We start from the raw sequence: 18,103 nt of genomic DNA, 5'->3' as shown, positions 1-18,103 counted from the left end.
GACTTGAAATGAGTATAAGAAATGTGCTCAAGAGTTTCTGTAAATCTGTCCCTCTGGGTTTCTCAGGAAACTCATGGTTTTGTTCTCAGGATTCCTGCCTACCTGCCCAGGCTTTCTGCAGCTTAGTTTGTTAGCTGATTCTCACAACACTCATTTGGGACAGGTGATTATTATAGCAGGCGGAAACACAAAAATACTTATTCCAGGCCCACAGAAGGGATGAATGACAGAATTTAGTTTAGAATCAGTATTTCCCAAGTCCCAGCTCTGTTCTCATTACTGGTTCATGCGAGGCAGAAAAAACAGTATCATTACTGACAAGTCCCTAGTTCTACTAAGTAAATTATTTCTGTGTGCTTCTCATATAACCCCATTCATTGCAGCAGTGATACACAAGCATTTCCAAAAATATCCACATTATTTCTGGTCTTTAAAATCCCAGTGAGATCTGCATGGAGTCACACAGTGCAAGGCTGTAGAAAGCATGGCCTGAAGAATGTGCATGGTATGCAAAGGTCTGAAAGACTGGCCTGCAGCTGGCTTCCAGCAAACCACCTCTGATTCCCAGAGAAGACATGAATTATCCATGAATTAGAGACAGGAAACTACATTGTGTCTCCAAGACTCAATAAAATACGTTTTTTAGAAAGCTATCAAATGTCTGCGGCTTGAAAGGTGGTGACTCTCGGAAGTGTTACACTGGAGGGCACAACAGCAAAACTCTTTCTAAGTTATCACAATGACCTCAAAAGCAATAGTTGTGTGCTGGTTGCTCCTGACCTCTATCACAAGATTCATAAATGTAACCACATCATATTTGATTTACAGCAAAAGTAGCTAATGCTCTCACACAGCAAGATTCCTCACTGATTGTAGTGTTCATAGAAGTGTCTTAAATCTAGAAACATAGATGTCACTCTGTGGAATATATACTAATTTTCTTGATATTATGGTATTTTCATTTTTGAGTATATTAGCCTTTCTTTGATCTTGTGTGTGCATGTGTTGATATTTATGCTGCGGCTGATGATTATTTTGGAGATGTCACGTAGGAACACTTCAGAGCCAGTTCTTCATTAAAAAGGGAGTCGCTACGTCACATCCTTCTTGTGGATCGTACAGCACGATGGCTAGCCTGCATGTTAACACGGCTGACTGTGACATCATGAGACGGTTTAGAATTAATACTTTCAACATGAAAAATACGTGTTTTTACAAAATGACAAAATCCAAATCTGTATAGTTTCCTTTTGGTATTCCATCCCAAAGGCCAATGGACATGAGCTAATGCAACATTATTTTTCTGTCCTTTACCATTACAATGCAGGATGGGGTGAGGGATTATCAAGGAAAAATTGCCATCATGATTCACTCATTGCAGGAGAGATGATTACAGTTGACTTGCTTTAATCTTAGCACATGTCACATCCTTGTGCTTATCTGTTTTCTTCTTTTTAATTCTTCTTGAAGTATTTGCCACTGAGAAAATGTATGGAGCTTTTGTAGATGTCAGTCATCAAAGTTTTCAATGGGGCGCTGGACATCAGTTGAAAAATGAAGGGCTTGATCTGACCCACCACTTGGCTTACGTGAATCACAGTGATCTCATGAACATCCCTGGAGACCTGCTCTCCAATATGACTTGGTCAGTAAGTGCCTGCTTTTCAGTGGCCTCAGAAGCTGGTTTACTTTGATGTTACACAGAAAGCTTATCAAGGTGATATCAAGAATATATATGTATGTAGGTAGGTATTTCTATTATATACAGATAATAAACATTATAGAACATATACACCCTACATTATACACTTACATGTTTATATGTATATGCATATGTATATATTTATGTAGAGACGTGCCACATTAAAACTCAAATAGTTGCAGAATGTAGCAGAGGGCTGGTTTGGCTGACATTGTTTTTTTGTGATTAATTGTTCAATTTTTGGTGAGGCAGGGATTAATTCCTTGACTTTTATTTTGAATATAAACCATCATGTGTCATATGGTACACTGATATAATCATACCTCCATATTTTCATAGGCAAATCATTGAATGTTATACTGCCACTGTTTCGTGTAGAAATCAGACATTCAGTACAATGAAAATTGTTTCCCTGAAACAATTCCACTTTATTTACCTTAACATATGGTAAAATACTTGATAGCTGTAAGATTACTTATCAACCAGATGACACTGAATTACAGGCTGTAGACACTGATTACCTACCCCCTTTTAAGTGAGTCAGCATGATGGAAAAGTTGGAGAAAGCCAGAGGAGAAAAGCCACCAGCTCTAGAAACCTTGGAAACTGAAGATGTAATATCTCTTCCTCAGCTTTCATTCTGCCAAATTAAATATAGGTAAAGAATAGAAATGTAGACATGGAAGTTAGGCATAACATTTTGAATGAAAAGAGAAATATATGTGGAGGCTGGCAGGACTCTCCCAAAAAGTGTTAAAAGAGAAATTCAGGGAAAATAAGTGGGAAAAATACAAAAGAATAGTTAAGTAGGATAGCTTTCACAAATGCTTTCAGGAAAAAAACAGTTGTAGCTTATTCTGAGGCTTTTATGACCAAGAGTGTTGATAGAAAGCTATTTGCTGTTTTAAATCTTAAGATGTCTCAGCTATCTTTCTTTTCTACTTTTATCCTTATCAGTGCCCCCTACTTGAATATGGTTGCTTTGCAGAAACATTGAGGAGGAGAGAGGACCTGGATCTTGCCAGGTATCGCACTGAAAAGCAACTAGTGCCATTCTGCAAATCTGAGCTTTGTCACTGCAATTTGGCTTAATGTTATTAAACATAGGGTAATGCATGGCCCCAACAGAATGCCAAAGAGCAATTCACTTCCAGCTCCTCTATGCGTGTTGTCATGCTTAAAGAAGCAAATCGGATCTCAGGGAATATAGCCATGTATTTAGTACATGTATAAAACAGCTATAATAGGACATTGTCACAGCTGAGATTGTCGTATCTTTAGTGGACAAAAAGAATTAGGAGTGAAATTGCAAAACAACTCCATTCCTATAAAAAGTGAAAACACATTTGGATAAATGAAGGTTAATAGAGTTAATTGTGGAGACTAATACAAGAAATCAACTCATGCTAGAGAACATACCTGTGATTCAGATAAAGGGGAATTGTAATTAAATGGAGGTTGGATAAACGGGATTATCTTGGAAAGGTTTCCCAGCACAGTACTAGGAGGTTTTAAGACAGAGGCAGATGCACGTGTGTGATCTGGAAGTAGAGATGCCACTGCTGTCAGCCCTTCTGTGTGCTCCACCGCTGCAGCAGTTTGCCTATGCTGCCGTGGCATGCAGCAGCCACGGCAATAACCAGCAATAAATGGAGTTAATCTTGAAGTCTATTTTGCCTGTGACTGCAATTGGCAAGTGATCTCCCTGTCTTCACCCCAAACCCCAAGATTCCTCTTTCCTGCTGTTCCCTGTTTTCACCCCCATCCCACCACAGGGGTAGGGGAGGGAGGAGGCAGCCAGATGGGATTCTGGGTGCTGGCCAAGGCTTAACCTGCTGCAGGATGGCTCTGGGTTGGAGAAGCTGTGGGCATCCCGCCTCAAGGAGGATGTGTGCTCTCCCCGCACTGCCACCTCAGGTAAAAGCCTGTGCTGAAGTATAATATATACAGCAAATGTTTAGAGAGACGGGTAAATATTAGTACTTCCTATATATGACAACTAAAACTGATATTTTCTATTAGTTTAAAATCCTGTATACATTCTTTTAGATGTACTGTGTCATCTCGTTTACGTAGATAATTATAAGCTTACTTACTACGTTTTTTTCCCATAACTGGTGTTATTTTATATGTGGACATTTAAAATGAAATCAATAGTTGCATACTGAACACTGACAGTCAAAGAGAGGCTTTCCAAACTGAACTGTTTTACTGAAACAGAGACTTGTGCTCATTTATTTGTACAAATTACAAATATTCCATGATAACCCATATGAGATTAAGGGAATCGCCGATATTCCTCTTAGGACAACCACAAGACTTCCAAACAAACTTTTAAATTTTTTTTCCCTTTTATTTCCTCTTACTTGAAAATACCTTTGCTATGTTTTCACTTTTAACTATACATAATTATTAAGAAAATCTAAATATACTGAATTGGAATACAGCATGGTATTAATTCACATTCTTATACAATTCCAATAGATCATTTTACATAACATATATAATAAAAAATCCCTGAGAACTTACTAAGAAAAACTATCAAATTCTTCTGCTGTTCAATTATTTACAGCACAGTTCGGAATCACTCTTTCAGTCCTTGGTATATTATATCATAATGGTATATATTCCCAGCTACCTAAAGAGAAAGTGCACTGCAGTTTTCTTATTCTGCAGTATTCGGAGCAAGTCAACATCTATCTAGGGGGTAGGCCTTTTTCACCCCCCATAAATAGAGGGGGACATGTTTTTGCTTTCAAATTTCTCTGTTTTTCCAGTGCCAACTGTATTGTAGATTTTCAAGCACGGTTCAAAATTCTACACACAGAGGGCAGTTATGAGCCATTACTATCATCTTTAAGCCTACTCCCTGAATTTTTTTATCCTTTAATATATATATATTTAAAAAATCTTTCCTTATGTATTTCCATGAGTTTACAGGCTGAAATGAATCCTAAAAGTGGGCACTGACTCAAAATGTTCTTCCAACATTTTTGGGGTCTGATCTTTAACATGTTAGGCTGCTGATGATTTATGGATTGGACTAGTCCCATATGTATTAGGATGGGTGGCACCTCTTGTGATTGTAAGATGAAGCTGAGAACAAAGCAAATTGAAATGAATTGTGAAACCCCCCATCATATGTTCTTTGTCTTTCTATTTCTGCAACTGGCATGTGATACAATAATCGTCTTATTCACATTCCTGTCTTCTCAGCTTCTTAAGTGAGTCTGTTGAAATGTCGTGTATCAGACCTGTATTTATTTGCAACCATTCCCAAGATAATGACTCCACTGACTAAATCAGTTGTTCAAACTAAATTTCCACGTTGGAATTACTTATGTATCATCAAGGTTATTTTTAAACTCAACCTGTCACACACAACATTTTTGTTTTCTGGTCTAAAATCCCATTTTCTTTGCATGACCTTCTGTTTACTGAAGCTTAGTAAAAGAGCAGTCAGTTTTTGATATTTTAAAGTTTTCACAAAATTAATTTCCTGAAGGTATATTTCTTTTTGTCACAATACAGCAAGTATACACAGGACCTAGACTCAAATACAGGTCACGCAGGTTAAAATTATTATCCCCACAAACCAGCTCTAAAGATGTTAGCTGCTTATATGATATACATGAGTTTTGGTGTCCAAAAAAAAAGAAGGTAGAGATGGGAAAGTTAAGACCACGTTGCAGACCTACCTAAAATACATTTTGACCAGTCTGTCATACAATGCTCCTGGAAAAACAGCGTTTCACTGATGAGTGACATATTTTCAATTCCTAAAGGACAACGGGGTTTTGAGTATGTAGATATTCATATTTATTAATTCTGCAATGAACAAAATTTAATTCTGGAAATTTGTATAATTTCCATGAAATACCATTGTTTTGGCTCCGACTTCCTGGTGGTTACTTCTTTCCACAGCTTTAGTAACGCTAACATGACAGTTTTACATCACAAATTTACCAGCATATGCTACAGTTTTAAGCCTTCCCAGAGAAAAAGAAAAAGCACAAAGTGAAAACCAAACCTTCCAGTTACTTTGCTTTCTCCCCAGCCAAGCACCATCCAGCACGATGATGGAGCACGCTGAGCTGTTTGCCATGCAGAAGGAGCTCTGCACGATTTACTGGTAGTCAGTGAAGGGGGGATGACTTTTTAAGGGATGATCTAGGCTAGCAGTGTTCAAAATTACACCTGGGCACTCTAAAACATTGTGTTTAAACTCAGAGAATGCACTGTTCTCCTCCAGTGCAAAACTACACCATGTAAAGTACTACTGCATAAGTGACCAATGCTCTCTAAACCACACACCTTGCTAGACTAATCTTCTTGATCTAATTTTGATATGCTTGCATTAAACAGGATTTGAGAAAACATTTTTTTAAATATGGGTCCTAGCTTGATCCATAAGGATCAACAGAACTTCAGCCTCACAAGGAATACGGAAAGAGGTAACTAGTTCCCACAAGACTTCCATGCTAGCAAGAGCTGTTTAACTTATTTTTCTGCAACCGAATTATATACATATAAACCTTTAATACCCTTGAAATCGCACGAGGCTCAAATAATCTCCCTGGTGATAGCTATCTAGCGAGGAGGGGGAAGATAAATCAAACTATGAAGTTTCTTTTTTTTTTCTTCACTGGAGAGATTTTACTATAAAAAATATTCCCAAAAGCTTTCCTCCACTGAGATTTCAAAGCATTTGAGCCTTGTATTTATCATTTTTGTCCAATTTAAGAACACTAATATATGTAAGCTCAGGTAAAGGTGGATTTTTTCCATTATTTCTTTTATTTTGACTTCATTTTATCAAGTACATTGCCAGCTTTTTCCTCTAGAGTTGTGCCTGTCTATTCAAGAAATATAAAGAAAAATACTCTTGTATATCCATTTAGCTAGTGAGGCAATGCAGGCAGTAAAACAAAAATAAAGACAAGCACTTTATGGACTGAGCAAACATCCTGACACTTCTAGACACAGACAAGATGGGAAGAAGTTTAAATGGAATATTGCATTTTTCAGAACATTTTGAAGGTAATGATATGTAAGGCTGGATAGTTTTCTTAGAGACACCAGTGCCTCTTTAATTTTCCAGAACATTTTGTATAAGCCCATGGCTCTTACTGTTGCATTTAGCTAGCGCTTTGGTAATAGGGCTTGAAAGCAAAGTTTACTGATGGAGTACACTGCTTACTTGGCAATTCAGCTACTCTACAGCAAAGGCAGCTTTAAAGGAAATAACCAAATGTTCTCCTGAAATTACAGGAAAATGTTTCAAGAGCTAAAATCCCCTCCATTTATGTGACCTTTTGCTACATAAATGCCTTTACCATGGAGTGCATGGTAAAAAGACCACCTGTGATACACAGTTCATCTGGTGGCAAAGGCCGCGTCCCCCATTGTAAACATGCTAATGTCAGAAGCTAATTAGAGATACTGAAGTCTTTATCCCTTTTGCGTCTGTGGGTGATGATGCCAAGGGAGATGGCCAAGAGGAAAGGCGGTGTCAGATATAGGGCTACAAGTATCATAGCTCCCCTAGTCTGTGAACAACTTTTAGACCTAACTATGATAGGCTGTGCAATGCAACTTCAGCAAAAATGATGACTGAAAACATAGCTGAAAGGACCCTGTACCCCTTCTCACAAGAGCAGAGATGTCTGACTTGCTACGTTTCTTGAATTCCAACAAAATGTAATCAGGTTAAGCTTCATTTCGGAAAGAGCAATTAGCAGTTTCCAAAGATTATTATAATTTTATAACGGCAAGTTTATTTTTTCACTTTTTAGAAGAAAAGTATTCTCCTGCCTCTCTAGTATTCTGCTATTTACAAAACAGGAAGATATGCAAAGATGATTTATAGATGATATAATCTTGCACTGCAGCTTCTTTCCAGCCTGTGAGACGTTTTGTTTGTTATGAAGTGTACGGAGGGTGCCACTACGGCTGTGTATCCTGCTACTTTGGGTACGTGTACTCACACACCTGCTTTCTTGCAACTCCACAGGAGAAAGATGAGTTGTGAAAATTACAACAGTGCACTCTATGTAAGTACAGAATGAGAAACATTTTATTTATAACCCTGTCATACTGTGGCTACCCTAACCAAAAATAAGCTTGAAAGTAATCCCCTCTTTTCTCTAGGTTCTTCAGTTTCTTGCAATGTAGTGCATAAACCAGAGGTTTGTACTTTGCTTTAAGACGCCCATAGCAGTATGGCGAGATCGTGAAGGTCAGTTACACTGTGGTCCACTCCACATCCATTCGTGTCTTTTAAATTATACTCCTGTCTCTTCCTTATTGCCACTTATGGTCTGTCTCCATTTTTCTCATACAAGTCTGGACTGGTTACCAAAGGGCCAGACAGAATTATTGTGTTGACTTTGCTAAGACTTTTTCTGACACTTGGAATTATAGCATTTATTCACAGCTAGGGAGCATATTGAGGCCTGACACAAATGCCAAAATATGACAAGGGTGTTTAGAACTATGGTACTGACAGCTTTACAGACAACTTTAAAAACTTCCGTTCTGTTATCTCAAAGGGACCAAAAAAACAGGGATCTCATTTCCAAACAGACAGTTCTTTCATAGAACCCTGAAGTACATTCTATTTCTGTATATATTAGGAAGTCCATGCAACTGGGAAAAACCCTGTAAATAAATCTGGTTGCAAGTAAACAAAATCTTAGTCTGCTTTCTCAAGCTGAAGCCAAACATGCACATTAATCTCAATGGCCAGTTCTTGTTGTTTCACTTGTTGAATTTCATGTACCTGCACTGTTGCAGAAACATCATTATATGAGGCTTCTACTTTAAACAGGTGAGATTCTGAGAGGTGACTAAAGAGACCTTTCCATCAAGACACGAGGTTCAAAATGGACCCCTTTGTTTTCTAAGCATCCCCTCAGAGAGGAAGACTCTCTTTGCCACGCGGGGAGCTCAGTATGTCATTTCAAGGGTGTTTTTGCTCTTAATTGAAGCAACACCAGGCTATGAGGCTTCCGTCTCACCCCAAGTGTCACTTAGCTGATACAAGTGTTTGACAGCCACCTAATCTACCTGTTTCAACAGATGCAGCTGCACGTTGCCAGTTGCTCCCTTGCCAACCACTCTCTTTCGCAAATACAAGTTGTTTGCCATCCACAGGGCCTAGCAAGTCTATTATACCACAGACGTCAGCATCATTACTTAAAGACGCCTTTCCAATGAGCATGAACTATGTCAACAACTGTAGGTAAAAATAAATTTATCAAACTTGCTTCATGGCTATGTATCAAATATCACAATTATTTGTCATACTTACAATAGGGAGCCACCGATACACTTTTCATAGCTTTTAAAGATGTGTAAAATTATGGGCTCACTAGTCTTGACAAGCATCCACTGAAGGATGTAAGAAAGCAGACAAATCTATAACTCTGCTGAAACAAATGGCTATGAAATCACCTCAGTCAGTTTCAACTACAATTCAAGTTTCGTAAAAACTCCTTTGGCTTGCACAGCAGAAATCAGTTATGCAGTGTAGAAATTCCAAAATGCCTACCAGTCTAATATGGATCAGCATCTGCCACTGCTCTGCTGTCATGTGTGGTTACTCTGCTCTGCTCACAAACTGGATGAATGCATGATAGCTCTTCATTGAATACTTTCAAACAACATGAAGATCTGGCTGAAGTCAAGGTTGTAGTGATTAATACAAAGCAAAATTACCCAGGTCTATCAAGGTATTATGTTTAGTTGTTATTATGTGAATGAGATTACTGGGAGACATGAACATGATGGCTACAGTCCAGTAAAGTATTACTAAAGATCTAGGTACGATATTTGTGGCATTTTATGAGAGAATATTGTGTGAATTTTAGAACAGTCCAAATGTACCATTAAATGAACTTGCAATAAGGGTTGATAACTGAATATCCCTGTATGCTCAATGTAGGGATAATTCATTACGTATGATAGCTAAGAACAGAAAAATGCATTAGTTGGTGTTCAAGAAAGCTGTCAAAAGTAAATAGTTAAAGCTTGAAATTTTTTGGTTGGTGATGCTTGACAGACGGGCATGACTTGAGTCTGATTACTAACAGAGCTCTGCTTGCTATCTGCAATACTGCACTAAGGAGGAAACCCAGCTGAGAAATTTGGTCATAAGCTGAGCTTTTCAGTTTGGCTAAACCTGTATGAATCAGATTCCCAGAAAATTTAAATTAGTTCAGTTAAGGGAAAAAACTGTGGGCAGTGCTGAGCAGCTACAACACTGTCATGAGGTAGCAGAGCGGCATGGCAAACATTGGAAAGAGCAGACAGTACCGCTGTTCTGTGTGCTGCCAATCTATTTAGAAGATACCAATACTTAAGTCTTTTATCTCCAGACATTTGCCAAGGATGTGTGCCTCTACAATCCACATTCTTACATGTCTTTGGGCTAGACTGCTTTTGCATCACTAACATATATTCTTATTTCACCTTCTTACCTATACAACGGCATCCAGAACGAAAACAGTGAGTTCTCCTACATTTAAAAAAACACTTTGTTTATTGCAGTGCTAGTAGGAAATCCAAGCAAAGGAAGACAAAAGAAGTTCCCCATCCAAACCCAAAATCTTAGAAGACTTAGTTTTTGGCTGTGCGAAAGTATGATTCAGCATTAAACTGTTTATTATGAGCCATTATTTTTCTATGTCAAAAGTATTTGCCATAAGTGATGGCTCTATTATTTTTTCTTATTGGCTTCACTTCAAATTCTGTACCTGTTATTATGAAAGACCTTAACGGAAGCCCTGAGAAGGTACGTCCTGTTACACAATCCCAAAGCTGCAAGATACAATTGAGAACACCAAACAATTCACGTGTAGACTGGTTACACCCACATCACTCAATACTCAATGAGAAGAGGTGGCAATTTTGATCATTTGCTATCTGTTGTCTTCTATGACAATGGTTCTTCTAGGATAGGTGTCAATGTCCACAAAGATGTAGCGGACCTCAAATCTTCCTTTCTCAGGATTCTGTAAGGAAAACAATTTCAGTCACTGTTTTCTCTCTTCAGTACTTCACATTCAAGATTAAGCTTGCTAGCTCTATCAAGCAACTGTACGTACCTCTTTAACTTCCACATGAACTGTTCCTCGCTTCCCCGATTCAGAGCCTTCAATATAGAACTTCAAACGCATATGCTTCAGTCCCTCCTTTACAAACTCAATGTGACTAAATCCAGCAAAACAAGAAAAAAAATTATCCACTCAGCAAAGATATAGATTACATGCTAGTTGAACTTTAACTTTAAACTTCTTATTTAGAAGAGCTGCTTAACTGTTTTGTGAGGAGAAAGCGTATTCTGATGCAGTCTTTATGCTACCATGGGTTCCTTCTCTACTGCTCTTCCTAAGCTTTACTGTGAGGGTATAAGGAGTAGCAGCATTAGAAGAACTAACAGCAGTTGATAATTAACATATTAAATGCTTAAACGTCCTCAGCCCAGTCCTTCCCTCAAAACTCAACATCAATCCAAGATTCCAGAATTTCTTTATAGTTATTCTAAAGTACCCTCAGATTCAGAGCCTGACATCTAAAAAGGAATGCCCACATCACCAAGACTGCCAAGGTTTTTTTAGGCACTTGGAATCTAAGTTACCAAGCCAAATAACACAAAGAATGTGTTATCAACTCAATTATCAGGTTGGTTAAATCACATCAAAGCAAACAATTTACCATATGCTTTACTTATTTTGGCAAGAATTTTATTCTACTGAAGTTGTGTAACTTTGGCACTGACAGAAGATCTCCCACCTAGATCCTGATACTTAGACTGGAGTTAGGTTGTGCTCAAGTATTAGATAAACAGAACGGTCACATCACTTTCAAGGCAACCTCTTCCAGAAACTAATGGCCAAACTACATGGCCAAACTACAAACTATAGTCCTGGTGCCAGTTTGTTCCCTACCGAAATTACTAACTGCTGCACACTACCAAGCTCTTATTTCCATCAGTCATGCCCAGATACACACAGTGAATTGAACCTGCAATACAGTTTAAGATGACACAGTGGGTTACAGTGAAAAAAAGATGAATGAAGAGCCTTACTGCAGTAAATTCACATACAAAAAAACCTGTATATTTTTGAGACATTCAAGGTCATCCTTATACTGTAGACACAAACACTACAATCCTAAAAAGTCCTCAGCTCAAAATTTTATTTAAAATATCAGAATTTCAAAATGATGGAAATTAAATACTGGAAAGCTGATAGAATATTTACTTATTTACATGGTTTGTTTTATAAACAGATGCTTAAAACATTTGTACTTATCCATTTTGTTTACCAGCTCCACTTTAAACATTTTTTCACAATCTGGTGAAAAGACAAACTTCGACCAGTAAAAATCAAATTCCTCTAGAAAAAAACTTCTTGATTTCATGGTTCAAGTTCTATTTCTGGGCTTATGTGTCCCATCTTATACAAAATCTCGAATAAATTCAAGTTAAAGAACTCAAGAAAGTCTCTACTGGGTTACAGAGCAGTGAGAACTTACATTTTGTAAGCATTTGTTCTGTGTCTCCCTCAAAACCAGGATAATAAAACAGACATACTCATAAAAGGTTTAGGTGAGAGATGTTCTGTTAAATACACAGGATGTGGCCTCAGTTACCAAAGAGCAACACAAGCCATTGGCACTCCATACTGCGTATCAGCTCAGGACAATGTAGTTACTGCAGTCAAACCCAGTCTAGCTTTAAACAGAGCAAGCTGGATTCTTGAAAGTCTGAAAGTTAGTACCTCCTGCTTTTACTGGCACGATACAGACTACTGCTTTCAAAGGAGAAAATCTCTCAAAAAATAATTATTCAAAGAACAATTTTGCCCTATTTGGCCTTCAGACTGTAAGTTTCAGTCACATCCCTACTCCACCAATGCATGCTTAAACCTCTACTACTCTCCTCAGACTTGTCCTGCTTTTTGGAGAGACCAGCTCTATGTTTACCCTGCTGACAACTGTTTTGAGGCACTTGGAACTGGCATTTTACATTCTAAGTGCTCTGTATTTAGAGGCATGTGCCACATTAGTGGTACTGCAAAAAAAATGGTTTCATTTATCACACACTGTTCATTAATCCAGATCTGACTTGCTATGGCGTGATCCAAAATATCTTTGCTGTATAAAAACTAGTGACTGTATGAGGCAAACACCAAAGGTCACCTGACAAGCTGTCGTCTTCCTCTTCTTGTTGCCTCTCCATAACCTTTAATAGATTCACCAAAAACACCAATTACCTACAAGAGAAAAGAGAACTGAGTTGTCAGAAGGTATCACATTCAAACAAATATTCCAGTTACCAGCTCACGTCCCTGCTGTGAATAAGTTTTCTTTCAACAAAATGCTCACAAGTTTGATGTGTCGAGAACAGAACAGTTTATGAATAAAAGCAGTGTAAGGAACATTGCTCTGTATTTTAGTGATTTGCTTTACAGTCACATACTAAATGTCTGAAGTAAATCCCACTAGTATTTTCCATTTGCGCTATCCTCTAAGATTATGACATTTTAATCTCTCTTCTTACTGTACTTTACTGACATTTGGTGTAACTAGGAAAAAAAAAGCAGGAAATATTTGCTAATGTCTCCTCAAAAAGGATATGTTTCAAAGTTTAAAATCCGAATGCTTTCCAGTTCATATAATCTAGAAAACGCTACCATTTAAGAAATTCAATGGCTTTTCTTTCTTTTGTTTTTTTTTGAGATCTATAAAGCCAGACTGAATTAACCCAGCTTTAAACTTACTTTAAATTTGGTTAGGGAGGGTGAATTTCCTGAAAAAGTATGAGAGAGAAGTTTTAATCCTACAAACTTTTTCCAAAGCAGTCTTCATTTTTATTCCAGTGACAACTTGTCACTTCAGTTTTAGGTTATCTTCAGTGGCACCTGTGGCAACCTTGTTTGAAAGCTATTTCATGCATTTCTCGCTTTGTCTCTAGTAGTGTATTTTATAATCTAGTTCTAGATTAATTTTTGTTACATCTAGCTGTCTTACATGATGGTGTGATCACTCAACTGCTCTCTTTTCCTTCTCCTTTTCCTGCTAGCCACAAGACTGCTACTTGCTGTTTCAAATGAAGGTTTTCAATACCCAGACACTTATGCAGTGCTTCGCAGAATGACAGAACCCTAATAAACTGTCAAAGCAGAATAACTGTGCTAAAGAAAGGTAGCACACCAGACCCACAAAACTTAAGAGGGCCTAGTTCCTTCCCTGACCTGCAGAAGTCCTTAAGTACTACATTTAGTAGGCACTACGGCATGCCTGTAAGACTTTCTGTGTGGGAGACACACACTCTGAAAGAGCAGACACTGTAGCTGTATCAACTGTTGTGGTGTGGTACACTCACTTAACTCAGCTTTTAGCAGGCTAATTCATGCAGGCTCAGTGCTCGCATTCACTTCTATTACATGCTCCAATTTGAAGCTGACCCACCTCTGGTCAACTAAAAGCAGAGGCAGATCTGTGGTGTTTGCCTGCTAAGCACCACACCGGTCTTCCAGTAGCTTTGCTTGTGAGATTACCTGTGCAAACTTTTGAGTCAAAGAGAGACAGTAATTACTGAGAAATGTAAATTTATGACGAAAGTCCAAAAACTAACCTCAGGGTGAGATCTGCATTTCTCCAAGGCATCTCCATAGATCTTACTTGGACTAGAAGAAGAGAACAGCTCTTTAAAAATCACATAGAACAAACCACCTGTAACAGAAACAACAGTAAATGGAATGAAAACTAATCAGATCAGACCAGATGGAATTAATTAAAAAAGTGTCTTCTGACAAAGAATATAATTTTAAAAAATAACCTGTAACACCAATTCCAGCAAGCACCACGATAAAATAGGTAAAGTCTCTTCCAGCTTCTTTCACTGAAACAGACAGAAAACAATACAGCAGTTACAATCTTGGATAGTAATACTTGAATAGCTTTCTTATATAAACACTCTTGTATTAGTTTACAGCTCGAATAACATTTTGGTAGAAGACAAAAATCCAATAACAGCTTCTATAATGCCTCATCACTTAAAAAGAGGACATGGAATGTCTCTTACATTGTGTAGGGAGTATTTGTGTCTCTGTATTAAGCCTTGTTATTTTCTCTTTTCCTACTAGGTGTTTTCAAGACCCAAAATAACTCGTATTAGTTTTCCTGTAGCATGAAATTTAGTTTGTTTAAGAACTAGTGAGGTGCTTAGCACTGCGATAGTCAAGCTACAATATAAAACCACTATCACTGCAATCCCTATGCAAAGAAAGGGAGAAGTAAAAATAAAGCACAAGCTTATAAATTGCACAGGCCAAAAATAACTGATTTCAGGAATTCTCAATCAAGTGAACAATAAAAGGGAGGAATATTAGAGCAAAATACCTATTTTAGTTATTCAGACAGACAACTGCAATTTATCTGATTAGTTTTTATCTATCAGTTTTGATATAATGTACTAGTGTCAGTTCCACTGCAAAAAACTTGTATGAGATTCTCTGTTACAGAATATTTTTGAGAACTTGGAAAGAGGTTACTGATTTGTTTAAGTGATAAGGTATGGCTTTCAGTGAAGTACCGTTTACCATGGAAACTTTAACAAACATTGTTCCTGCAGCCTTCTAATCAATTGAGGATGCTCTTCATAAACCTTTCCAAAGCACTTAAATTTTTTAAGGCCAGTTATGTAATAATCATTTTTCACTGGAATGAATGGGACCGACCAAAGTGACAGACATCCTATAAAGAAACTAGTAACACATGTAGAGCTTTGACAACTTTGCTGAAAGTAAACCTGTTTAAACAGCAAAAGGACAGGTTGTGTGTGACAGGTTTTCCTTTTGAAAAGGGAAATCACAGAATCATAGAATAGTTGGGTTGGAAGGGACCTTAAAGATTATCCAGCTCCAACCTCCCCGCAATGGGCAGGGACACCTCCCAGTAGATCAGGCTGCCCAAGGCCCCATCCAACCTGGCCTTGAACACCTCCAGGGATGGGGCAGCCACAGCCTCCCTGGGAAACCTGTGCCAGTGCCTCAACACTCTCACAGTGAGGAAATTCCTTCTTATGTCTAGACTAAATCCGCCTCTCTCCACTTTATACCCACTGCCCCTCGTCCTATCACTACAAGCCTTTGTGAACAGTCCCCCCACAGCTTTCTTGCAGCCCCTTCAGGTACTGGAAGATCCCTATAAGATCTCCTCTGAGCCTTCTCTTCTCCAGGCTGAACAAGCCTAACACAGCCTGTCCTCACAGCAGAAGTGCTCCAGCACTCTGATCATCCTCGTAGCCCTCCTCTGGACCCGTTCCAAAAGTTCCATATCCTTCTTATATTGAGAACTCTAGAACTGGACACAATACTCCAAATGAGGTCTCAGAAGAGCAGAATAGAGGGGCAGAATCACTTCCCAGTTCCTGCTGGCAATGCTTCTTTTGATGCAGCCACGATACAGTTGGCCTTCTGGGCTGCAAGCACACAATGCCGGCTCATGTCGAGCTTCTCATCGACCAGCACCCCCAAGTCCTTCTCAGCAGGGCCGCTCTCAATATCATCCCCCATCGTATACTGAAACTGGGGATTGCCCTGACCCAGGTGTATGACAAAATCACTGCTGCAGCTGAGACTTCAGAGCCCCAAAAGTCAGGAACTCAAAAAAAATCCCACAACTCTCAGAAAACCAACAAGCTGGTTTCTTTTCAGATGATATAATTTGCAGTAGTTTGTACATTTCAGTCTATGTAATGCACAAGCAGAACACAAATTATATGGCTTCTTCCAAAAAGCTTGCTGATGTAGTGTAGAAGTAGCATCAGGGTCAAGACATAGTAGCCTGTCTCTAAATTGGAGGGATATGGATTGATGGGTGGACTGTTCGGTGGATAAGGAATTGATTGGATGGTGGTATTCAGAGAGCAGTGCTCAATGACTTGATGACTGGATGGAGATCTGTGACAAGTGGTGTCCCTCAGGGGTCCATACTTGGACCAGTGCTGTTTAATATCTTCATCAATGATATAGACAGCAAAATCGAGTGCACTGTCAGCAACCTTGCAGATGACACTACGCTGAGTGGTGCAGTTGCCACCGTGGAAGGACAGAATGTCATACAGAGGAACCTGGGCAGGCTGGAGAAGTGGGGCTGCGCGAACCTCATGAGGTTCAACAAGGCCAAGTGCAAGCTCCTACACCTGGGTCAGGGCAATCCCCAATTTCAGTACACGATGGGGGATGATGTGATTGAGAGCAGTCCTGCAGAGAAGGACTTGGGGGTGCTGGTCGATGAGAAACTCGACATGAGCCGGCAGTGTGCGCTCGCAGCCCAGAAGGCCAACTGTATCCTGGGCTGCATCAAAAGAAGCGTGGCCAGCAGGAACTGAGAAGTGATTCTGCCCCTCTATTCTGCTCTTCTGAGACCTCGTTTGGAGTATTGTGTCCTGTTCTGGAATCCTCAGTATAAGAAGGATATGGAACTTTTGGAACGGGTGCAGAGGAGGGCTACAAAGATGATCAAAGCACTGGAGCATCTCCCATACGAGGACAGGCTGCAAGAACTGGGGTTGTTTAGCCTGGAGAAAAGAAGGCTCAGAGAAGATCTTATAGCGACCTTCCAGTACCTGAAAGGGGCCTACAAGAAAGCTGTGGAGGGACTGTTTACAAAGGCTTGTAGTGACAGGACTGGGGGCAACGAGTATTAACTGGAGACAGGAAGATTTAGAGCAGACATAAGGAGGAATTTCTTCACTGTGAGAGTGGTGACACACTGGCACAGGTTGCCCAGGGAAGCTGTGGCTGCCCCATCCCTGGAGGTGTTCAAGGACAGATCGGATGGGGCCTTGGGCAGCCTGATCTAGCGGGAGGTGTCCCCGCCCATGGCAGGGGGGTTGGAACTGGATGATCTTTAAGCTCCCTTCCAACCCAAACTATCCTATGATTTTCTCAGTGCCAGTATCTCCGAGTGCTCCCACTCGCGGGCGGCTACAGCCTGCCTTACCTCTTTGTGCAGCCGACAGCACGGTTTCTCCTCTCTGATCGCTTTGCACCGACACCTGCTTGCCCCCACCGGCAGGTCTCTCGGCCCTGATGCCCCTGGCCTGCGGGGGGGGCTCCCTGCCGAGGGGCTGCAGCCTCCACCCCGCGCAGGGTCGCACCCGCGTCCCCGAGCCCCGCAGCGCCCACCCCGGGGCTGCCAGCAGCGCCCACCGACCCCGCGGCGCCAGGCGGGCGGGCAGCATGCTCGGCGGAGCCGCGGGAGGCTTCGCCTCGTCCTCCCGGGGGAGGCAGGGGGAGGGCAGCGCCTCGGTCAGCAGTCCCCGCGGGAGTCCCCGCCGCCGCTCGCCATCGCCCCAGCGGAAAGCTGGGAGGGGAGGAGGGGAGA

The 18,103-nt window shown here is 40.1% G+C and overlaps 1 protein-coding gene across 1 annotated transcript; it reads right to left on the bottom strand.

Moving 5' to 3' along the window:
• Positions 1-8,632: 8,632 nt before the first annotated feature.
• On the bottom strand, positions 8,633-18,100 carry TIMM21 (translocase of inner mitochondrial membrane 21). Its single transcript, XM_054060182.1, has 6 exons — positions 17,720-18,100; positions 14,550-14,612; positions 14,346-14,443; positions 12,908-12,981; positions 10,810-10,915; positions 8,633-10,716 (listed from the first exon to the last, which is right to left on the bottom strand). Exons 1-6 carry the CDS (start codon positions 17,958-17,960, stop codon positions 10,624-10,626), a joined length of 675 nt encoding a protein of 224 aa, XP_053916157.1. The 5' UTR covers positions 17,961-18,100; the 3' UTR covers positions 8,633-10,623.
• Positions 18,101-18,103: the final 3 nt, after the last annotated feature.

Source organism: Cuculus canorus, chromosome 2, assembly GCF_017976375.1.
Source record: "Cuculus canorus isolate bCucCan1 chromosome 2, bCucCan1.pri, whole genome shotgun sequence".
NCBI lineage: Eukaryota > Metazoa > Chordata > Aves > Cuculiformes > Cuculidae > Cuculus > Cuculus canorus.
Note: the sequence above shows the minus strand (reverse complement) of the source record. Positions and strands in the feature narration are given on the sequence as shown.

What these genes read in the sequence shown, in the direction of transcription:
- TIMM21 (XM_054060182.1), bottom strand. Translation starts at nt 17,960, where the DNA reads ATGCTGCCCGCCCGCCTGGCGCCGCGGGGTCGGTGGGCGCTGCTGGCA. An exon ending in GCTGTCGGCTGCACAAAGAG is followed by an intron (nt 14,613 to 17,719) that starts GTAAGGCAGGCT and finishes TGTCTGTTTCAG; the next exon opens with TGAAAGAAGCTGGAAGAGAC. An exon ending in TGCTGGAATTGGTGTTACAG is followed by an intron (nt 14,444 to 14,549) that starts GTTATTTTTTAA and finishes TTTCTGTTACAG; the next exon opens with GTGGTTTGTTCTATGTGATT.